The following is a 24,638-nucleotide window of genomic DNA, read 5'->3' as shown; positions in this document are numbered from 1 at the left end:
GACGCTGTAGGCAATTGCTGAAAGAATGAATGATTTACAATAGTCAGTCTCCCGTGTAAATGGCCTTTACCCTGTGGATGAAGAATCTTTACATGACAACTGATTAAAAACACATCCTTTGACAAAACCATCTATGAGAACTATTATAAAGTGTTTAAAATATAGATTTAAATTTTATTTAGCACAACAGTTGTAAAAAGACAGTACTTCTGGGTAGAGAAAACCCATTATCCTGAGGCTGCAGAGAATAGTGAGAGTGTGCACAGGTCTATGGCCCTTTGGTTGCTTCTAAGTTGTCCGTAGACCAAAGAAAGGGACTTTCATTAGTGTAGACAATCACCAAACCAAAATAGTGTTGGATCAGGAGATATTGTTATTTTTCTTCAGCTGTACTTGCTACCATAAAAGAGTCCTTTGAAATGCAAAACCTCCAAGGCGGTTAGAAATCCTAAAGTACTCTTGTCTTCTGCTAGCTTTTGAATTTGTTTGATCTTGTTCCTCTAGTTCTTTTAATTGTGACAATAGGGTGTCGATTTTAGATCTTTCCTTGCTTCTCATGTGGGCATTTAGTGCTATAAATTTCCCTCTAGACACTGCTTTAAATGTGTCCTAGGAATACAACTAACAAGGGACGTGCAGGACCTCTTCAAGGAGAACTACAAACCGCTGCTCAAGGAAATAAGAGAGGACCCACAAACAGATGGAAAAACATTCCATGCTCATGGTTAGGAAGAATCAGTATCATGAAAATGGCCATACTGCTCAAAGTAATTTATAGATTCAATGCTATCCCCATCAAGCTATCATTGACCTTCTTCATGGAACTGGAAAAAACTACCTTAAACTTCATATGGAACCAAAAAAGAGCCTGCACAGCCAAGACAATTTAAAAAAAAAAGAAAGAAAGAAAGAAAAGAAAAAAACCCAAAGCTGGAGGCATCACGTTACCTGACTTCAAACTATATTATAAGGCTACAGTAATCAAAACAGCATGGTACTGGTACCAAAACAGAATTACAGACCAATGGAACAGAACAGAGGCCTCGGAAGTAACACCACACATCTACAATAATCTGATCTTTGACAAACCTGACAAAAACAAGCAATGGGGAAAGGATTCCCTGTTTAATAAATGGTGTTGGGAAAACTGGCTAGCCATGTGTAGAAAGCTGAAACTGGATCCCTTCCTTACACCTTATACAAAAATTAACTGCAGATGGATTAAAGATTTAAACATAAGACCTAACACCATAAAAACCCTAGAAGAAAACCTAGGCAATACCATTCAGGACATAGGCACGGGCAAGGACTTCATGACTAAAACACCAAAAGCAATGGCAACAAAAGCCAAAATAGACAAATGAGATATTAAACTAAAGAGCTTCTACACAGCAAAAGAAACAATCATTAGAGTGAATTGGCAACCAACAGAATGGGAAAAAATTTTTGCAATCTACCCATCTGACAAAGGGCTAACATCCAGTATCTACAAAGAACTTAAACAAATTTACAAGAAAAAAATGAACAACCCCATCAAAAAGTGGGGGAAGGATATGAACAGACACATTTCAAAAGAAGACATTTATGCAGTCTATAAACATGAAAAAACGCTCATCATCACTGGTCATTAGAGAAATGCAAATCAAAACCACATTGAGATACCATCTCACACCAGTTAGAATGGTGATCATTAAAAAATCTGGAAACAACAGATGCTGGAGAGGATGTGGAGAAATAGGAACACTTTTACACTGTTGGTGGGAGTGTAAATTAGTTCAACCATTGTAGAAGACAGTATGACGATTCTTCAAGGATCTAGAAATAGAAATACCATTTGACTCAGCAATCCCATTACTAGGTATATACCCAAAGGATTATAAATCATTCTATTATAAAGACACATGCACATGTATGTTCATGTGGCACTGTTTACAATAGCAAAGACTTGGAACCAACCCAAATGCCTATCAATGATAGACTGGATAAAGAGAATGTGGCACATATATACCATGAAATACTATAAAGCCATAAAAAAGGATGAGTTCACATCATTTGCAGGGACATGGACGAAGCTGGAAACTATCATTCTCAGCAAACTGACACAAGAACAGAAAACCAAACACCACATGTTCTCACTCCTAAGTGGACATTGAACAATGAGAACACATGGACACAGGGAAGGGAACATCACACGCCAGGGCCTGTTGGGGGTGGAGGGGTTAGGGAAGAGATGGGGGTGGGGACATTGGGGAGGGATAATATTAGGAAAAATACCTAATGTAGGTGACAGGGGGATGGATGCAGCAAACCACCATGGCATGTGTATTCCTATGTAACAATCCTGCACAATCTGCACATGTACCTCAGAACTTAAAGTATATTTTCTAAATATTAAAAAAAAAAAAAAAAAGAAATACCAAAGTCCTCATCCTGAATTGGTGGGAGTGGTTTTTGTAGCTCCTTGCTACACAACCCATGCTAAATCTATACTATACTATCCCCTTAACTAAAGGTATAGGACTATTATACTTCTTACAGTTGACTGATGCTATGGGAAAGAGGGAGACATGTTTCTTACTAAATTACAAACAGAACAAAAGTAATGCAATATATAGGGGCTCCCTAACTTGTTTTCTTAAGTTGGTCAAAATGTGAGAAAGTGTTCAGAAGGTTACAAATGTATAGAAAGCAGAGTAGGGAGCAGGATTTCTCAGAGGCATCAGAATGGAGGTAGGGACCTGGGGAAAAACTGTTCATTTTAAATGCATGTTATGAGATTCCCATCCCAGAATATGTTGAATCAATCTCTCTGAGGGTGGCCCAGGAGTCTACAATGATTTACAACAAGCACTACCCCTATCCCAAGCAATCCTCATGCCTATGGAAGTTTTAGAGTCACTCAACTAGGAGGTAGATAAACCCCACATCAGCAAGTTGCTGGAATAGGCTGTTCCTCCTGTGACTACCAGCGACAGGTCAGAAGAACTTCAGGGCGATGCAGACAGAGAGAGAGATGAAAAACCTGCATAAAAAGTATTTCTATTAGTTGAGATGCCAGACAGATTCAACCGAATCTAATTCTCCCAAATGCAGTCCTTGTTGACCAATTATGTATCAAGTGATTCTTGATGTCAAAATTATTTTGAAATAGTATTGAACTACCTAACCAATACATGTGAGACGCCCAACCGATATATGTGAAAATACCTCAGATATCAAAAGAAGAGACTTTCCAGTGTCCTCATTTGCTTTACCATTTCAGTGTTTTTTAAAGAATAAAATGATTTATACTAACCAGCCATGAACAGTTAACATACAACTAGAAAGTGAAGTCAAAAATACTGTTTGCACAGCCCTTTTTATTTTTAGGCCAGCTTACTTACTTCCTTGCTCACCAACACATTGCTTCTGAATGTGGGTCATTTATCCTCCTGTTTTCTATAGTAATTGAAGTGAGTTTTTTTCCCCCATTTCATCAATATACTTGCATTTAAATTAATTCAAGATGTTATTTACATCTCATTCATATTCAACAGGTGACTATTACTGGCTGATTGCAATTACGGTCAGCAGAATTCAATGGCATATCCCCCAGGCCACCCTTTCATCATGTATCATACAATCATTACCATGGAAGAGTATGAATGATTTCACAGAAGATACCTTCACCTGAATGTGCCTCCTTTAATTATAAAATTCATCACATAGAAAAGAACTCCCATGAGGTTATAATTATTCAGGGAAGATGCTGCTGCCTTGAAGTTTCCGCTTTTTGAAAGACCCACCTAGAAAGGAGACTTTTCTTGATTGTTGTTTAGACATTAGCCTGCCTTTCAACCTTGATGAAATCTCAAAGAAGTATTTATATTTTGATTTGAATTACAGTATTTGTAGTTTTCTCATCTTCCAGTGGGACCCAAAATTCTTTGTGGGCAAGAACTGTGTCTTACTTACATTTTTTTTTAAAAATATATATTTTATTGCATTTTAGGTTTTGGGGTACATGTGAAGAACATGAAAAATTGTTGCATAGGTACACATGTGGCAATGTGGTTTGCTGCCTTCCTCCCCATCACCTATATCTGGCATTTCTCCCCATGCCATCCCTCCCCACCCCCCGCTGTCCCTCCCCTAGTTCCCCCACCACAGACCCTAGTGTGTGATGCTCCCCTCCCCGTGTCCATGTGTTCTCTTTGTTCAACACCCGCCTATGAGAGAACATTCGGTGTTTGATTTTCTGTTCTTGTGTCAGTTTGCTGAGAATGATGGTTTCCAAGTTCATCCATGTCCCTACAAAGGACACGAACTCATCATTTTTTATGGCTGCATAATATTCCATGGTGTATACATGCCACATTTTCCCTGTCCAGTCTATCATTGATGGGCATTTGGGTTGGTTCCAAGTCTTTGCTATTGTAAACAGTGCTGCAATGAACCAACATCATCCGGATACCAAAACCTGGCAGAGACTCAACAAGAAAAGAAAACTTCAGGCCAATATCCATGATTACTTACATTTTTAATGTACCACAAGCTAAAAATAAAAATCATGAATTTGGGAGACATATATATCCAGGCTTAAATAATGGCTCCGTCACTTAGTTAGGGGCCCTAACCAAGTCATTCACATTTTCTAAGCCTTAGTTTTCTCATCAAATGGAATCATAACATCTGTACTTTAAATGGTTATTGTGAGGATCCAATGAGATTATAACAGCGAAGAACTTAAGTAAATTTTCAACAAGCTTTAAATGTGAATGTAAATAAAGTTTCCCTTTCATATATTACTCTTCTACATTATAGACACCGAAACACTTTTTTTTTTTTTTTGAGACAGAGTCTCTATCACCCAGGTTGGAGTGTAGTCATGTGATCTTGGCTCACTGCAACCTCTGGTATCCAGGCTCAAGCAATTCTCCTGTCTCCTCAGCTTCCCAAGTAGCTAGGATTACAAAGCATGCACCATGGCCAGGCTGGTCTTGAACTCCTGACCAAAAGTGATCTGCCTGCCATGGCCTGCCAACGTGCTGGGATTACAGGCATGAGCCACGGCTCCCAGCCACTGAAGTAGTCTCAATTTGACTCTCAGGAATAATTGTTTGATTTTCAAAACTGAGACAAGGCAATGTGCAAAGAAAATCATACCAAGACAGAAAAAAGAGGAGGGGAAGAAGGAAGGGGAAGAAACGAAGGAGCTCGAAGAGGAAGATTTGCTTTACTTTTCTACTTCATTGTTAAGTCACCAAGACATCACAGTTTTCAATATTACTAGACATAGTTCCTAGAAAGTCATAAAAAATCCAGATAAAAGGAAGCAAGGCCTCTGAGGCTAGGATAAGCCTTTCCTGGATAACTTGAGCCAGTGCAGTGACAATTTAATGTATGCTTCATCAAATGCAGTGTTAACTTCTAGCCTAAGATGAAAATCGGGGATGGATAAAGCCTTCTTCAAAATCCCTTTAGAAGCTACCATGGCATCTCTCAGCAAGCTCAACACAAGCAGTCCTTCTGCGGAGCTAACTGTGGCCAGGCACCAAGTGAAACGGGCAGCTTTCACAGGGAGGCTATGTTGTACAGAAAATGAAGATCTTTATGAGCATGGCTCTTACCCTTGTGCCAAGACGCTGTCACTCTGAGAAGCATGGTAGGAACAGCACATTCACATCTGCAGTGTCACACTCACTCATAGGCTTTATCCTCTCAAAGTCAAATGATGAGTGCAGCCACCCTGAGCTGCGAATTATTATTTTCCTCCCTACCTCCCCTCCCTGCTTTCTATTTTCTACAGAGCCCATAAAATTGAATTCACATCAAATAGACATGAATTGGGAGCATGATACAACCACTGTTGTCATAAATTGGAATCACATGACGCCACTGTCTATAATACCATCTTGCTTAAAACAAAATGTTTTAATTTCTTATCTATCACTATTACCTTTATTTATTTGAACAAAAAAAAAAATCTATCTGCACCTACAGAGGTTCTGATATGGTCTTTACATCCCCTATTCGCTACGGAAAAAAAAATGAATACCACATAGAAGCCCAGCAAGAAGAAATTACTCATATTATGATATATGTGTACATGTAATAAGAAAACAAGAAAATACTCAAAACACCTCATGGCAGGAAAATAGTAATAATTATAATATATTATTAATAAATATTAATATTAATAAAAATTAATCGATTTCCTGACTGAAGTAACATGTTAAAGAACTATATTGTCAAAGCTTCCACCACCAATGGTTAATATTGCTACAGATGTAAGTTCTACCTAGATGATTATCTTAAGAAAAAGAACAAACAACAGGAAACTTTGGTGAAGCTCTTTTTGTTTTAAATGCTAAAATTTCTGAGCATAACCTGAAAGGAAAGAATTAGGGCAAATTTGCTTAGTGGTTCTGAATAATAAATCATGAGGAATTTTGAATTTATCTTGTAGAGGCAGCACAGAGAGTGGATGTGAGGGGCCCTGGATGTGGGAGAAGCAAGAATAACAGCTCCAAGTCTGGACGGAGGAGGGACGCAGGGATATGGAAGTGCCTGGTGTACCCTAAGGAGAAGAAAACCCTCCTAGAAGGAAGAACTCACTGACTTCAGGAGAGCAGCATCTAACTGACAATGTTCCATTCCAATTTTCCCAAACCTTCCAAGAAAACATCTTGCATGCCATAGACTTGTTCACAGACTTATTTTTATCAATTTTAAAATTAAAGTTTAACTGACTATAGATTTTATATTGTCATCCACATAAAAATAAGTTAACTATGAAGTATCAAATGAGCAAAGAGTTTAATAATTACATTTATATAAGCTGTAAATTCCATAGATCTGAAGCTAAAATTCACATAAAATATGATAGATAAAACTCACTTTAAAAAAAAAACGGGCAGTCTCGTCTTATATATGCTTCTAGGGTGTGGTTCCTTCTAGAGACTCTTAACTGACAGATCAAGAAAACATATATGTGTATACTAACCTACGTATATACACATATATACAAATATTTCTATATTCAACTGTGCGTGTCTGTATTAGCTAAACATGAGTGCATGTTGATATCTACAACTCTAATCTGTTACCACATGGATCACTCTAGCCTCTTCCCCCTGCTTATCTGTAAGCACCCATTCCAACAGAGAGAAACCTGGCAGCTACTAGCTGCAATCCATTTACTTAATTGTGAAATACATGTAGAGTGGTATCAAAATTCTTAACCTTTTTGCCTGTGAGAAAAAAACTATCAACTAGAGGACAGTGTTTATTGTACAGTTTCTTTTGCCTTTATTCTTATAGACTCTACTCATTTCCAAAGTTAATAGATCTGCACTTCCCCCCACTACACCCAAAATTCCCTTTGGTAAGGTTATTTCACACTTTTTTTTTTGAGACAGAGTCTCGCTCTGTCGCCAGGCTGGAGTGCAACAGGGTAATCTCGGCTCACTGCAACCTCAGCCCCAGTTCAAGCAATTCTCCTGCCTCAGCCTCCCAGGTAGCTGGGTTTACAGGCACCCGCCACCATGCCCAGCTAATTTTTCTATTTTTAGTAGAGATGAGGTTTCATCATGCTGGCCAGGATGATCTGGATCTCTTGACCTGACCTTGTGATCCGCCCTCCTTGGCCTCCCAAAATTTCATACATTTTTAATACAGCTAGATTGTTTTGTCACATTCTGCATTCCATCCTAGGATACTCTAACCTCAAGGTTTTCTTAAATTTGCATACATTAAGGTTTACTCTGTGCAACTCTAATGTTCTGTGGGTTTGATAAATGCATAGTGTCGTGTATCTACAATTCAAGAATCAAAGAACACTTTCACCACCCTAAAAAAATACATACAATGTTGATGATAGGTGAAAAGGATACAAGAGCCAACTAAAAGAGTTCCCAGCTACCAAAAATGGAACACTTTGACAACAAATAAAGTAGTATTCGATTATTACCCAAAGTGCAAAATAAATATCCATGACTCTATATAGACATAAATAGATGACTGAATAAGTAATGGGGGGAACAGACAAATTTCTCATGTAGAAGAATTCCAAGTAATTTATGTAGACATCACACCTGCAAGGATACCACACCCACAAGGATACAGATTAACTCCCAACTTTTTCTTTGTGCATGGGCTACACATAGTGTGGAAAGAGAGGTGAAAAGAATAACTTTACAGTGAAGAAACCAGATCAACACTCCCTTGGCCTGGTGATCAAGGTCAACATCAACAGTAACAAAGAACTCTGTTAGTATGTACCTTTTATATGGTGTGATGAAAACAGCACTTTACCTTTGGGTCTTCTTCCCCAAACCCACAATTCTCAGTGTAATGATGAAAAAAAAATCAGAAAACCCCAATTAAGGGACATTCTACAAAATTCCTGACTAGTATTTATTAATGGTAGCTTGATCCTAATAGGATCCTGGAATAGAAAACAGAAACCAGGTAAAAAGTAAGGAATCAAAATAAAGCCTATTTGATAGGCTTACATACTTAAAAAAAAAAAACTTTAAAAACACTTAAAAATAAGTAAAACTTTAAAAGTAAAGTTTATTTTTAAAAATTTAAAGAATGGGAGCAACAAGTACAGAATCTATATTCACTAAATGTTTGTGGAACTAATGCTAAAAGAATGTTTGCATTTATATTCAGATATGTAGAAGTCAAGTCCTGCATTAAGCTCCACTGATTTTGATTAAGTTCTTACTATGTGAAGTTGCCATGTAACTCTGTAACTCTGAGGAAACTAATTGAAGTATACTGAAAATAATTCTGATTCAATAGGAAAAAAAAAACTGTCTCCCTAGGGTTAATAAGATCTCGGGAGTGGACTCCCTGAAAGATTTCCATTTGTCACCTGAGTGGCAGATAAATCCATCTCAGTTAGATGAGCTGAAACTTCACTGGCAGACAAATCTCAAGAACCTGGATGAACCTACCTAGCTCATTCCAAGTTTTCTCGAGCTCTGAACACCTTCATTTAACTCTTTTTTTTTTTTTTTTTGAGACATTGTCTCACTTTGTCATCCAGGCTGGAGTGCAGTGGTGCAATCACTGCTCACTGCAGCCTTGACCTCCTGGGCTCAAGCCATCCTCCCACTTCAGCCTCCTGAGTAGCTAGGACCACAGGCACGTACCATGTCCAGCTAATTGAAAAAAAAATTTTTTTTTGTACAGACAGGTTCTCACTATGTTGCCCAAGTTGGTCTTGAGCTTGTGAGCTCAGGTGATCCTCCCACCTTGGCATCCCAAAGTGCAGGCATGAGCCACTACACCCAGCCCAACTTAACTCTTAATTCTGATTTTCTGTTATTTTAAATATTATGAAGAAACAACAGACTGCTTCCTAGTGGGTCTCCTATTTGACCTCTGATTGTATCTTTCCTCCCTATACTTTAGTGACACATCTTCAGTGAAGCCTCATAATGTAAAGAATGAATTCTGACAGCAGTGGCAGTGGTGGTGGCTCAGGCACATAGAGTCACCATGATTTTTCAGAAGCACTTCAGGTTTTCCTCTGTCATTCGGTCAGTAGTCTCACTCACTTTGTAGAGAAACATTGGTGTTACAGCAGTGGCATTTAATAAGGAACTTGTTCCCATACAGAAACTCTTCATGGGCAAGATTGGGAATACAAATCTAAGTGACAGGGATCCAGAGGACCTGCTGATATTGGCCCAGAGCACCAGCAAGAGCTGGAGAGTGAGCTTCTAAAGCTCAAAGCAGACAGGAATATGTTACTTAATTTCAAATTCAAAGATCCTAAATTTGAAATCATCAAAAAACCCCAGTCCTGAAGAAATAAAGTAAAAATTAATCTGGTAATTTTTCATGAATTTGTTGCACAACTAATCAGAAGTATCAGAGTAAGTATACATTTCGTAAATATCAAATGTTCTTTTAATTCTGATTCCAAGTCAATTATTTGGTGAAGTTGTAGGGAGAAAAGAATAAATTCTGTTGGCTTTCTTGCCCATGCTTCAACTACGGGGCCATGTTTCATAAAAATATCCTTTAAATTCGCCACTCTAAAAGGTAAAGCAAATTGTACCAAAAAGTTGTTAGAACTTGTGTGCCTGGCATGAAAGCTAACCAGAATCTTAATTGCCCTAAAATCCCATCCAAAAAATTAGCCACTGGATACTCAATATGAAACAAGCCTACACACACAGAAACACACACACACACATACTTACACTGCAATCAAGCCTGCTGCCCAGTGATCCCTTTGTGAATGTAATTCTTTTTTAAATGCTTGTACACAGGTATTCTGAAGTGTTTCAACACAAGAAAAGGGGAAGAAATCTCCTCATGGTATCATTTTAACTACCATTTCCAGAATATACTTCATATTTTTCATTTGTTTCATGTTTCATAAATTGTCATTTTCTTAAGAATTTCTACTTGTTTGAAGTTTATTATCTAATCATTTGATTGAAAAATCAAAATAAAGGAATCTTTAGGAATGGGATACAAGAAATGTGCTTAGTCACTAAGCTGGTTTATTTGGGGTCAAGGATCTTATTCTGGAGAAGGAAAATTTAGAGCTGAGAGAAAGTACTGCCACTTTTCCCTCCCTTATTACACTTCAAAAAGTTGGCTTGTAAAATGAAAGAAAAGGGTAATTTGGAATGTACTAAAGGTAGGTTGGTACTGATAGCACACATCAGGGGTCCTGGTAATGTCCTTAAAACATTAGTATAAACATCAACCCAATCCCTTCATCCCATACTTCAAAGTTGGACTGTATACTTCAAAGTCCAACAAATGATCCTGTGACAGCAAATTACAGTCACCTGATTCTTCTTAATGTTCAAAAATAATTAACTTTTAAAGGTTTAATCATCTCATAAGCTGAAGTGGTTGTGAAATTTTTTCAATACTTTATTCCCCAAAGTTTTCCCATTTCCCACAGATCTGTGATCTCGCAGGTGATAATCATTGAAAATCTGGGAACCTAATACCAATGGACTTTCATTAATTCCTTTTGTAATTAGTTAAGATAAAAGTAGAACTCCATTTATCTAATACCCCAAAATTTTGAAAACTCAGTACGTTAGGGGTGATTTCAGCTCTGCTGAGCTCCCTCAGGGATCTCTGACTGTGGTTCTCAACCTTGGTTTTGAAACCTCAACAACCACAATAAGAAAATTTCCTTGAAGTGAACAAAAGGAATACAATTTGAGTCAGAATTTATACAAATAACTTTGCCTTCCCAATGGTCTTCTTGGCATATTTCATTGTCTCCAGCCCCTTTACTTCAAAATGATTCACTGGTAAGCTTTAGTTTGTGGTAGAGATAACCTCCAAATCCCCAAAAAAAAGAGAGGAAAAAAAAATGAATCCACAGAAGTTCTGTAGCCTGGGACTTAGAGAGAGAGCTGCCAAAAATTACGCCTGAAAATTCTATTCTAAACACGTTTCTCAGAAGAGTTCTAACCCCTCCCATGTTCATGCAACATTCTTGAGGTTTCAGCCTAGATACACAGGTGTTATTAAATAACAGCCAAGAAGGTCAGCATCCACTCACAGGGTCACAGCTCCTAAGATGCCATACTTAAGATCCTCTTTAAAAGCACTACTGATCCTCTTTAAAAGCACTATTTGATCCTCTTCAAAATGTTATGTTTCACAGGCGACTTAAAAGTGCCATTTTATAATAATACTTTTAATCTAAGAACTTTTAGTTAATCTAAGAACTTTTGGTTAATATAAGAAGAGTAACTAACCTAATTAGTTCTGCTTATTTGGTTGTTTGCCAATCTAGCACTATTGACGGCACCATCTCCCCCAGCTCACCACTAGCCCCCATAGGCCTGGACTCTCTCACATATGCCCACAAATGGAGATCCTGAAAACCTATATTATACTCCCCCTGACATTCTGTTTAGAAGGACTGTTTCTTTGGTTATTCCAATCATTTCCTACCAGTTTCCTTTTCCTGCTGTTTTTCCTTTCGGAGTGTGGGGAGGCTTTGTTTCTCTCTCTTGGTCTTCTTGTCTACAGTCATGAAAGGGCTGTGTCTTCTTGGGAAAGAAATGTGAACCTCATATCTTACTGCTTGTTTCTGTTTGTTTCTGCTTCCTTCTCTTCCCAGCTGGCCTCTAGATGCGTTTTTCTTTCTTTTTTCTGTTTTGTTCTTTGGTATGAAGTCAGGTTTCCTTCCATATCCAGCTTTGGTTCATTTGTCCCCAGTGCCCACCCTACCAGTCCCAATACCCACCAAAAGGTTTTCTTTTCCTCATCTTACATATTAGTAAAAAACAATAATAGCAATGAAGTAGCCCAAAGTATTAAAGAATAGCTGTGATTTGAGCCCCTGGATGTACTGATTAGGTCACTCTATAAAATCAACAATACGCATTATAAAAAAGGGAGTTGGGAGGAAATAAATACTTGTGCTGACCACAACATTTTCCCTTTTTTCTTATAAAAGTAATGCACGTGTTTTATAAAAACAAACAAAAACAAACATACGGCATCATTTTAAGTTACTTTCTAAAATGAAGCTTACTTATGGAATATGTCAAATGAATAACACAGGACATGAATTATCTTGTTTTCACGATTACAGCTGCGTAAAAAAGAAAGGCATGCACAAGAATGCTGGTAGGAAATACACCCAAATTTAATAGTAACTGCCTTTGGATGGGTAAATTATAGGGATTTTTTTCTACTCTTTCTAAAATTCCCAATTCTATTGGGAACATTTATTACTTCTATAATTATAGAAGACTGAAATAAATTTTTCCAAGAGGCTTATTTTGCAAGATACTATGCTTAATATCTTCTTGGGCACTTGCACCAAGCCCACTCTCTACCAGCCAGACCTGGAACAGTAGATGAGGCACTGCTATATGCCTAGAGCTTCAAGGTACTGAGTCTGTCCAAGCCAAAAGGAGGATGCCAGCCAATGCCATCCTCATGTCCCCTATCACCTATAGGGAGTGTCTCTAACTCCCTATCACCTTCCCTCACAGGAAAAGTCAAAACACGCTCACATAGTTCCTGTTTTGACATGTCAGTTTCACCAACCCATCATTTTTTTCCATCCAAATAGTCATAAGATATTCAGCTTTAGCCAAATAAATTTCATGTCATCTTTCATCTAATGTAGACCATGATTGATAAATTATTGCTGGAAAATCAGCTTCAGTATGAATGTCACCACATCTGGTCTGTCACCCACAACCTCACTCACACTTTGACATATTACTTGATGAAAGAACAGGAACATCATGTTCCAGGAGCTTCTGTAATTTCCTTGAGACACTGGCACTATGGTTTCACAGTCCCCAAGGAGAAACTTAACTTTTAACTGGATGTCTTAATTTCTTTTCTTTTTTCTTTTGGAGACAGAGTCTCGCTCTATGGCCAGGCTGGAGTGTAGTGGCTCAATCTCGGCTCCCTGCAACCTCTGCCACCCGGGTTCAAGAGATTCTCCTGCCTCAGCCTCCCAAGTGGCCGGGACTACAGGCACATGCCACCATACCCAGCTAATTTTTGTATTTTTAGTAGAGATGGGGTTTCACTATGTTGGCCAGATGGTATTGATCTCTTGACCTCGTGATCCGCCCGCCTCAGCCTCCCAAGGTGCTGGATTACAGGCGTGAGCCACAGCCCCCAGCTGATATCTTAACTTCTAACCAAAGCCACACAGCTTTATTTTTTCAGATTCAGATGCAATCTCTTAAAAGTAGAGCTTGCAAGACAGCATCTAATCAAGCCATTCGCAGCTTTGCTAATTCAGTGACAGTTTATGCATCTTTGTTTGCAATTGGGATTCCAGTTTTACAGCTGAGACTCCCCATCTACTACATTTCCCACAGGCTGTCCACTTGTTCCTCAAGATATTCACTCTCCTTCTCCTCAGCATAACATTTGCTGCTGCCCAAAGGGTTCATTTGGCTCAAGTAAATGGCACTAAATGTGATTAAGAGATAGGATCAAAATTTTAAGCAGTTCCTATTTCTTTTTTTCTTTTTCTTTTCTTTGAGATGGAGTCTCGCTCTGTTGCCCAGGCTGGAGTGCAATGAATGGCACAATGTCAGCTCACTGCAACCGCTGCCTCCCTGGTTCAAGCCATTCTCTTGCCTCAGTCTCTCGAGTAGCTGGGACTACAGGCACGCACCACCACGCCTGGCTAATTTTTGTATTTTTAGTAGAGATGGGGTTTCGCCAGGTTGGCCAGGCTGGTCTCGAACTCCTGAACTCAAGTGATTAACCCACCTTGGCCTCCCAAAATGCTGGGATCAGAGGCGTGAGCCACCGAGCCCGGCCAGATCCTATTTCTTAATCACATTTCATGCCATTTACTTGAGCCAAGTGAATCCTTTTTGTCTTATTTTTTGGTATTTCATTTCATCTACCTTCTTTTCTGCTGTTTCCTTCAAATGGCTTTGCCGTCTTTCCCCATCCTACCTGCCTAGAATATGAAGGAGTCCTACTCTGTACTATGACAGCAACAGAAGCAGATCTTAGCCCTTCAACTGATGATTCTCTCCTTCGACAAAATGCCAACCCCTTACAGCATCTGCAGAGAATGGGGCCATAACTCCTGCATTTGGCATAAATGTCAGCTCCTCACAGAGGTAGGGAGTCTCTGGCTAGGATGAACTTGCCAGTTGTTACCTGCCGGAGACATTTCTCCACCCATCATTTTCAGCGTATAGACTAAGGGTAAGTATGATTCTTGATGCTCTGAAAAGGCAATAAAACAGCACAAAGGATGGGTACAAAAAAATAGAAAGAATGAATAAGACCTACTATTTGACAGCACAATAGGGTGATTATACTCAATAATAACTTAATCTGTACATTTTAAAATAACTTAAAGAGTGTAATTGGATTGTTTGTAACTCAAAAGATTCATGCTTGAGGGGATAGATACCCCATTCCCCATGATGTGCTTATTTTGCATTGCATGCCTGTATCCAAACATCTCATATACTTTACAAATACATACATTTCCTATGTATATATATTTCCTATGCATAAAAACTTTAAAAAATTAGAAAACAAATAAATAAATAAAACACTTCTAGGCTGGGCCCGGTGGCTCACGCCTGTAATCCCAGCACTTTGGGAGGCCAAGGCGAGTGGATTGCCTGAGGTCAGAAGTTCAAGATCAGCCTGGCCAACATGGTGAAACCCCATCTCTACTAAAAACAAAAATTAGGTTGGCGTGGTGGTGCACGCCTGTAATCCCAGCTACTCAGGAGACTGAGGCAGGAGGATCGCTTGAACCAAGGAGGCAGAGGCTGTAATGAGCTGAGATTGTGCCATTGCACACCAGCCTGGGTGACAAGAATGAGACTTTGTCTAAAAACAAATAAACAAAAAAAAACTTCTAGAAGGAAAAAGAAAACACTACCACAAAGGGAACTTACTCTGTTTTGCCCTCCCCAGTACAATAAAATTAGATAATGAAAAATCCAGTTCCTCAGTCACACGTCACATGCTCAACAGACGTAAGTGGCCACAGGCTACTACACTGGAGAGAACAGCTAGATAACATGTGCATCAGCACAGGGCACTGTAAGGCCGGTTGCCTCGCCAGGAGCACGGATGCACACCGCTCCCCTCTTTTTTCGAAAGCTCAGACATGCTCAGGCAAGCTCGGACATGCTCAGGCATGTTCCCTTCTCCCCTTCTCGCACAGCCTGGCCTTTAAACAAAGGCTTGTAACTCTACCCAATAGTAGTCCTGCTTTGCCCACACCCTGCTCTCCCACAACCAATCGAGTTCCTTCACTCCCTATAAAACCCCGTGACGGAGAGGAGTCCGTGCGACTTCTCCGGTCCCTCCTGTCGGGCCGCAGAACCTCACCGAGGAGCCTGATTAAACCCTTCGCATTGGATCTTCTTGTGCTGGCCTCAGTTTCTTCGTTTTAAACTCGGCAAGAACAAACCTTACAGGCACCACTGGAACAGCACTGTGTCATCTGTGAGGCCACACACACATCACACAATTCTGAATAATACAAGTTAGCAAAGACTTACACATCTATTTATCAGCATTTATCATGTGTTTATCCCACACTGTTTATCAGCATTTCCTCAGAGATTGGGCAGAGTAAAGCACTTACAAAATAACAAAGGAGGCCAGGCACAGTGGCTCATGACTATAATCCCAGCACTTTGGGAGGCCGAGGCAGGTGGGTTACCTGAGGTCAGGAGTTTGACAGTGAAATCCCAGCTCTACCAAAAATACAAAAATTAGCTGGGCATGGTGATGGGCGCCTGTAATCCCACCTACTCGGGAGGCTGAGGCAGGAGAAGTGCTTGTACCCAGGAGGCAGAAGTAGCAGTGAGCCAAGATGGCGCCATTGCATGCCAGCCTGGGCAACAGAGCAAAACTCCATCTCAAACAACAAAAAATAAAAATAACAAACAACGAAAGAAGATTGAAGTGGCCTCCAGGGAGAGACATGTCCTATTCCAGACTGTGTCTGACCATCTGACTATTGCTCACAACTTGCTATCCCCTTCTCTGTCTCAGGTTCTTTGAAAATCTCTTACCATTTCCTTTCCAAAAAGTCAGGGGACTTTATTAATTCAAAAAGTTTAAAGGAACCAAAAAGCAAATGCTAGCACAATAAACACTCATCCATGGTCCTTTTCATAAATTACTGGATTAAAGTTGTACTCATTTGTCTCTCAAATCCTTCACAGACAGAGTGACGTTACTGACGAAACACTCAGACAGGTCAAACTACTACAATTTCCATAGCACATGTCTTCTTGCTCACAAGCATACATGTTTGAAACTAGAGTGAGTTTTTAAAACCTGAAATTAAGATTATCCCAATGTTTAATACTTTAAGCTGCCAATCTTCCTCCCCCAGCAATTTGTCTTGGTAAACATTCTTCAAAGCTAACATTCCCAGAAGCATGATGCAATTTGTAGCTGAGACATCCTGTGTGCATAACAGCTACAGCCCTGACATCAGTGGCCCATGACAGCCATCTATACAGAGATGTTTGCTTTCTTTTTGCCTTCTTCTTCCCCTCTTCTGTAAGTAAATTATTACTCTTACCTTAAATAGCAAAAATATTAAGGACATGTATATTGCTTAGTGCGGGTCTAAATTTCTCTTCCAATTTCAGTAAAGCCACGTGCAGCAATATCCTGCAAGCCACCTCTGGCATGTGGCCAAGCTCCTAGCAACACCATCAACCAACACGGCGGGTGCTTCCTTCTTGCTCTGCTCTACTTAGCATGATTTCCAAACTGTTGTAACTGCTCTGTCGTGTGTCGGCGCAGCATGCTAACCACACTCCCCCGGCCTCCAGGGAGCCCCATGCACATGTGGGCTCACGGTGACTCTGTGGGTCATCCAGCCTCTCCATTAGTCTCACCATGGGCAGTGATTTGGTTTTTCCTGATTGCACTTCAGCTTGAGCCCTCGGTCACCACCATCACCAACACCTCACCCCTTGCAGTTTCTAAGGCTGTCCTGCCCACCTGTGCCTTCCAGGTGTGTGAGCTGCCTCAGCTTCACGAAACCTGATGAAACCAACTGGGAAGGTTCATGCTCACTGCCTCTCACTTGTCAGCCCCAGAGGTCTTCACAGACCAGCCAGGTCCCCAAACTCAGCCTCTGCTGATAGCTCAGCCTATGTCTTCAAACCCCACATCAGCTTCATTATGCTCTATTCACCTCTAAGTAACTTAGGAGATAGGTCTGGGGCCCAAATTAACCTTGAAGAAGCAGTGCCTGGGAGGAGATTTAGGAAGGTGTCCTCAGGGAGTTGTGAAATAGAATAATTGTAAGCAGATGAGAATTCCCAGGTTCCAAGGGAGGAAATACCTCCACCTTGCCAAGGGTGGAGGAACACCTGGTTCCTCTGAAAGGACACTTACATCAGACTTAAATCCCAGAACAAGCATCTGATCTTTTCCTGAGCTCAGCAGGGTAGATCACATAGGCTCAGCTCCAAGGGAATCCCACCGGGTATCAAAATGGGATATTGGTAAGCTTAGAGATTCTAGGTAGGGGCAGGTGAAATGAAGTTATAAGTTACAGTTCCACCACCTACTCTCCACGAGTGGTTCAACTGCTTCACCTGAACCTCAAACTGGTAGTGCCTACTTCATAGGAATAACAAGGGAACACAGGAAAAGTCCAAAGCCAGCTTCTGAATCAGAGTAAAACTGTTCAGGAAAAGCTTTGATTGCCTTGTTTTTTAGATTGTAAATGGAGTCTCAACCTCTAGAGTCATAGTATTACAAATGATCCCACAAAGAAAATTTATCAGGATGGGTTTCAAGAAATAGATAAGGTTCCCAGGAAGGAGTATTTTATGTTAAAATGTACTTGCTTCTTGTCCATTCTATACCTGTATCTGGGATGCCCTATGAGTATAGGTAAAAGCAATATTTCAGAACATACCCAAATCAAGGTTGTGCTGGTCTTCATGTTCATTCTGTTGAACCATGAGGCTTTTGTCACACTGAAAGAGATAAAGTCCAGTGGGTTTTTTTAAAATTATATATATGACCTTGTGATCCACCCACCTCGGCCTCCCAAAGTGCTGGGATTACAGGCGTGAGCCACCACGCCCGGCCAGATTTACTCTTATAATCACCTTGTTGGCAAATATCTATAGACATCAAACTTCAAGTAGAAATTTGTTTTGCAGAATGTATTCAATCTTCTTGCAAATACAACTACAACTCAGAAAGATAGCTAGGTTTGGTTATAAAGACTAGGGATTACAATTTTGATAAAGAAAATGGGGCTGGGCATGGTGGCTCACGCCTGTAATCCCAGCACTTTGGGAAGCTGAGGCGGGCGGATCACCTGAGATCAGGAGTTTGAGACAGCCTGGCCAACACGGTGAAACCCTGTCCCTACTAAAAATACAAAAATTAGCCAGGCATGGACTAAAAATACAAAAATTAGCCAGGTGTGGCGGTGCATGCCTGTAGTCCCAGCTACTCAGGAGGCTGAGGCACGAAAATCACGTGAACCTGGGAGGCGGAGGTTGTAGTGAGCTGAAATCATGCCACTGCACTCCAGCCTCAACAGAGCAAGACTCTGTCAAGAAAGGGGAGAGGAGGGGAGGGAAGGGGAGGGGAGGGAGAAAAGAAAAGAGAATTTCACATTGTTCTGAAAGTGACTTGGGGCACATACATTTCAGTGTTTTTAAAATTTTTTATTACCACTGAGTCTTCATTCCTACTTTATGGAAAGACGTGCAAAGAAGAAAGGAGCAAATAGAGCAGGGAGTCATTCATTACCTTTACATCTTCCTTTTCCGGCACTGATCTGCTGGACACTGTATTCTTAATCTCTGCAAAAGAAGTAATTATCATCAGGATCTGCTGATTGGAGCTTTTGTTATGAAGAAGAACAACTTCTAGCTGACAAGTGTGAATGAGTTGGCCAGGAGCCTTCTGCACAGAGGTAGGTTTTTAGATTAGGCCTCTTAAAAATCAGCTCTCCACAGAGCAGAGTGTCTAATAACCTGACTGTCCATACTCTGGTATTGTCTGTGTGGACCAAGATGTAAACAAGCCCAGGAGCTTTCACAGGAAGTTCTGGGGGAGAAAAACGATCATTAAATAAATAAATGCCCTTGATTCCAAAGGAAGGCTACTCACTACCAAAGACTCTTCAAAATAGCAGATTGTAAGGATATGACTCGTAGCCACCTAAGGAAATCCCACACATCTATTTCCTCAAATACCAGTTTTCAATATGTTTCAAAAGGGCATAACTCATTGTAGAAGAGGTCTGGCCTTTCCTTGTATATCACTGAAAGTCAAGAACACCAGCACAGCCCTAAGGCTACAACCTCAGCCCCAGGCATACCGCGTGGCCTCTTTCTGAATAAAGGGTTTCCTGGAAACAGTAGTGGTCAGGATATACTGGGATGAAAATAAAAGGTTCACCCAAGGCAGCATTTTTCTCTGTGGTTTCACTGATTGGTTCTCTTCCCAAACACTCAGTTGCCCATAAACAAGAGCCACTGTTGTCCAAATAATCACCAAAAGCAGATTTGGGCTTGGGGAAAATTAAGCACTCTACATCCCTAGCAAGGACAGATGACTGAAAGTCTTTACCCCAGATTTGTATTAACATACATCATTGCAGGGTCTCACCCCTTTTCTGGAAGCTCCACATCCCTTCCCCCACAGCCCTGCTTAATGCTGATCATGGGGAAACCCCTGGAGTTTTCCAGCAGGTTCATTACCCAGACCTTCCCTACTCCACTTTGTCAGTTCTATTAATTACCCAACGTCTCAAACCTGCAGGTGGATTTACTCAAGCTCTTCTTACTTCTGGACAACAATGCTAGGAGTTATCATCCACATTTATTCTTAGAAAAAGTATAAGGTATTCATTTATATGGCTCTACATAACGAAGCATAATAAAGATGACAAATTACAAGGATGAAGCTATAAGTAATAAGACCAGGATGGATCAGAGAAACCAACAATCCTACTTGTCTTGTTTATAAAAATCTAGACAACAATAACTTTGAATTTGCTTTGCAGCAAGCAAATAATACTATTATTTGCATGCCACATTAATATATTGCTCTTGAATTTGTAATGCATATTAGCTTCTATGAATAAACCAACGAAAAGGTCATAACCCTAATTTTGTGTGGTCATGTCAACTAATCTCAGCAGGGAGTGAGGACAACATCATAGCGGACACCCAGACCAGGCAGCTTGTATACGCAGCATCTCTACCTGCCTTTAAATGCACATCCTGGAGAAGGCCTCCAGGTGGCAGCAGAGTAACAGCATCATGAACGGCATTGCCAGAAGTAGGAATGTCAAAATGGGCTAAGTTCACCACCCTTCAAGGACCTGCTTTCAAGTGCCAAAGTCCAAAACACATGGTTAAAATTAACACTTTTGTCCTACTATATACATGCAGAAAAGCACCTACCATGGCATTTGCTACATTATAAGTATACAGTAGGGGCTTGGTTTGGTTTTGAAACTCAGATATCAAGCCCTATAAATTGGGCTAAGTAGGAAAGACATCACAAAGATGTTAAAAAAGAAGGGAAGGATAACCAGGATCAAAGTTTCAAAAGACACATCTGCATAGACATCAAGAGTCACACTCTTTTATTTTGCCTGTTTTAGGACATTCATTCCTTTAAAGTCATCTAAGCCATAAACTCTTAAATGATCATTACACTGCATTTCTAAAGAATTCTGTACATATAGCATTTATTCAGAAGAATGGTACACATTTTATCCAGATTGCTAATGGAAAAGGCAATCTCATCTAGTAATGAAGTTTGCAGTAACAGAGGATGTGTTCACACCTGGTAGTACATTTAAGTTTCAGCTTCCTTTCCCAACTAAAAAGGCCAGTGAACTAGTCTTTACAGATTGCCATACCTATGTTTCTCCGTGTAGTCCAGCTCAATTTTTTTCACTTCAAAACAAATACCATAAACTATATTAAAATATGTCTTCATTAAAAATTGTATCTCATCTTTTAAAAATAACTTCCAAGTGTAGAAAGTCTTTATCCAAAAATCATTTTAAAATATTTGTGACATTGTGCTGATTCAAGATAATAACGTATCTTTAATTAACCTAGGACTAAACAGAACTATATCTTAGAACTTTCAAAGAATTTGGCATTCATTCTACTGGAGTTTAATTAAATTGCTCCAGGAGAGTTTCTGTTAAATTAGTAGGATCCTTTTACACTAACCCACTGTACCACCAATTATACAGTGCAATCAAACCGCTCATTGCTATAGCAACCTTCAGCAGATAATGGTATCAGTAACTCTACCTATTCTGTTTTAAAGGCCTATTAATCTTGCCCTCAAGCCCACCCAGAAGTGAGGATTACTCCTCCAAATCAGACTTGCCAAACTTGATAAACATGTTTTTTTTTTTTTATTTGCTAAGCTATAATGGAACAAGAGATAATCTCCAAGACGTATGTTCACTAGTGACACCGCACCAGTGAACAGGGTTAAGTCACTGTAAGATTCATGCCAGTGTCTCATTAGGAAGCAGATTTGCCTAAAAGATCTCAACTCTAAGCACAAGTCTTACTGTCTTATTTTGCAAATGAGACCACATAGCCTAGACTTAAGCAACGAAAAAGCTTACACCAAAAACACAGGATGCTCAGTATTCTGATTTTAATCACCATTTGGCTGTGGCAGAAGAATCATGGTCAGAGGCAGCCAGACCACCAGTGTTGTCTTGTTAACCACTGAGTGCACCAATGGCTTACATCTACAGGGTAGTGTCAAAAGCACAGGTGGAAAACAAGGATCACGCTCTCACTTTGCTTTGCCTGCACCCACAAATGCCAGGAAAACACCCTGACAGTAGTGTTCATAGCAGCCCTCTATACCTCTCTGACATGCATGCGGGTAGTTTACAGTCTTTGAATGAATATTTTTCTCTCAATAGGCTGCAAATTCTGGGAGAGCTGAGACCAGATGGATTTCTGCTCAACCCTCGTATCCCCAGCGCCAAGCTGTGTGCTTAGCACATAACAGGTGCTGAATAAATGCTTCTCTCCTCCACCTACATCTGGTGGCCCAAAATATACATAGCTGATGAGATGTAGTGGATCGTTAGACAAGCTGTGGATCAGGACAGAGAAGGAAAAGTCATTTACTTTTTGGAATTAACTAATTGAAACACTTCCAATACTAGTGTTATTTTATCACAACTTCCGAACTGCCAGATTTAAAGACAGATGAATCTTTTCTCCTTACTTCCTCCCCGACTTCTGGCTCTGTAAGTCCAAAAGCCAACCCTTTTCCTCTCCACTTAGTAAGTATTGCTGTTTCACTACTAATTATTGCACTTCCACGCGTTGCTACAATGTTTTCTCCTAGTGTGCAAATTCAATTCACAATGGCCAGAGAATTATAATGGCAAAGGCACTCGAGAGACCACTTGTCACTCTTAATTCAGAGACTATTATAACACTGAAATTTTGTTTCAATATCCCAGTTACTCCTCTTTTTTTTCCCCCTGAAAGTGGGACTACTAATAAAAACTTTCATTTTGCCTGCCGAGTATAAATACGAACTGGGAGCAACAATGAGGCATTTATCTACAGAAGTATCAAAATGAGACTTATCATAGAGTGAGAGCCCAACATTCCATTCAATTCAACACTCTCCACTGGTCACTACTGAGCAGCAGCTGTGGAGAAGAAACCAAGGTAGAAGAAAAAATTCCTGGCCTCAAGCAACTCCAAAATGTGCTCCTTGGCATATCATTTTAATATTTATATTCCATATTGTTTCAGGAAGAATTTAAGACATCTTCTTTAAAATGCAGGGTTGGGTTTTTTTCCCCCATTTAAATTACCTGTGATTTTTTTTTTTTAAGACAAAAGGAATTATTTAAGATAGTGGAGAATTCCCTCCTCTTACACAGTTTTTTTTGTCTGGAGGTTAACATATGATATAATTCTAGGCAGAATCTTAATAGAAAGTTCCTGGTACCTCTCTAAAAAAGGCTTCTATCACTAATAGAAAAAAAAGAAGTTGCAGGGCAAAAGGATCTTTTTCCATTGCTCTTATTGTCTGAACAGAGTTTAGTGAAGAAATGATTTCAGAGCTGGTGTAGCCCTTTTGTAACACCAGACTGCTACGGGCCATTCTCCATGGTGCGCCTACCCTTCTTGTGAAAACTATTCTACCAGGTTATCTTTTATCTTTTGAAGAATAAACAAAGGTATAAACAAAACATTTTTCAAAGGTATAAACAAAATTCAATTTTTATCAAACTTAGATTCTACTTCAACTCAAGAAACTAACCTTTAGCTACATTTCACATTAAGCCCATTGCAATTCCGAGAATACCTCGTTGAGTTTAATACTTGTTTCTCTCTAGCCTGCTTATCTGACTCAACTAGAATAAAGTGTCTATATCAGATATGAGCCAAACGTGTTGCATCTAGGTGAGTTCTGGGGAACCTCTGAGTTGCGAGCCCAAACATACAGTGGGTTCTACCAGATGACCTCTAAAGTTCTTTCTAGGTCAAACTATGATTCTTTAATCCTTTGATAAATTAAGTGGTGAGGAGGAGAATTTTTATTTATGTGTGAGAAAATACTGATATTTTTATAATAATATACAAAATGAGTATTATATCATCATGATATCCTATCCGTATCCTTGTCCCTTTAATGGTGAAGATTGTTCTTTTCTGTGACAAGGAGAAGAAAGATGACTGGCAAAGTCAGTCACTAAGGGAAATACAGAAAAGGCCGAACTGTTCTGTAAAATGCAGCCATAAAAAGGGATGAGTTCATGTCCTTTGCAGGGACATGGATGAAGCTGGAAACCATCATTCTCAGCAAAGAAACACAGGAACAGAAAACCAAACACTTCATGTTCTCACTCATAAGTGAGAGTTGAACAATGAGAACACATGGACATAGGGAGGGGAACATCACACACCGGGGTCTGTTGGGGGATGGGGGCTAGGGGAGGGACAGCATTAGGAGAAATACCTAATGTAGATGACGAGTTGATGGGTGCAGCAAACCACCATGGCACATGTACACCTATGTAATAAACCTGCACATTCTGCACATGTACCCCAGAACTTAAAGTAAAATTTTTTAAAAAATGAAAGCAACAATTACAAATCATTTCCTGGAAC

General features: G+C 39.8%; 1 protein-coding gene and 1 pseudogene across 1 annotated transcript in view; one reads left to right on the top strand and one right to left on the bottom strand.

Annotated features, from left to right (window-relative positions):
* Window positions 1-24,638, bottom strand: part of ARHGEF28 (Rho guanine nucleotide exchange factor 28) — a 257,148-nt gene that overhangs the window by 126,546 nt on the left and 105,964 nt on the right. The window contains exons 7-8 of the mRNA XM_064376046.1: window positions 19,252-19,304; window positions 18,401-18,461 (exon numbers count right to left, since the gene is read on the bottom strand). Coding sequence (XP_064232116.1) covers window positions 18,401-18,461; window positions 19,252-19,304 — 114 coding nt within the window. The remainder of the gene's footprint in view (window positions 1-18,400; window positions 18,462-19,251; window positions 19,305-24,638) is intronic.
* Window positions 9,493-9,803, top strand: LOC105723915 (ATP synthase-coupling factor 6, mitochondrial-like; annotated as a pseudogene).

Source organism: Aotus nancymaae, unplaced genomic scaffold (assembly GCF_030222135.1).
Source record: "Aotus nancymaae isolate 86718 unplaced genomic scaffold, 86718_ANA_hifiasm-v0.15.2.pri h1tg000014l, whole genome shotgun sequence".
NCBI lineage: Eukaryota > Metazoa > Chordata > Mammalia > Primates > Aotidae > Aotus > Aotus nancymaae.
This window is presented reverse-complemented; position numbering and strand designations above follow the sequence as displayed.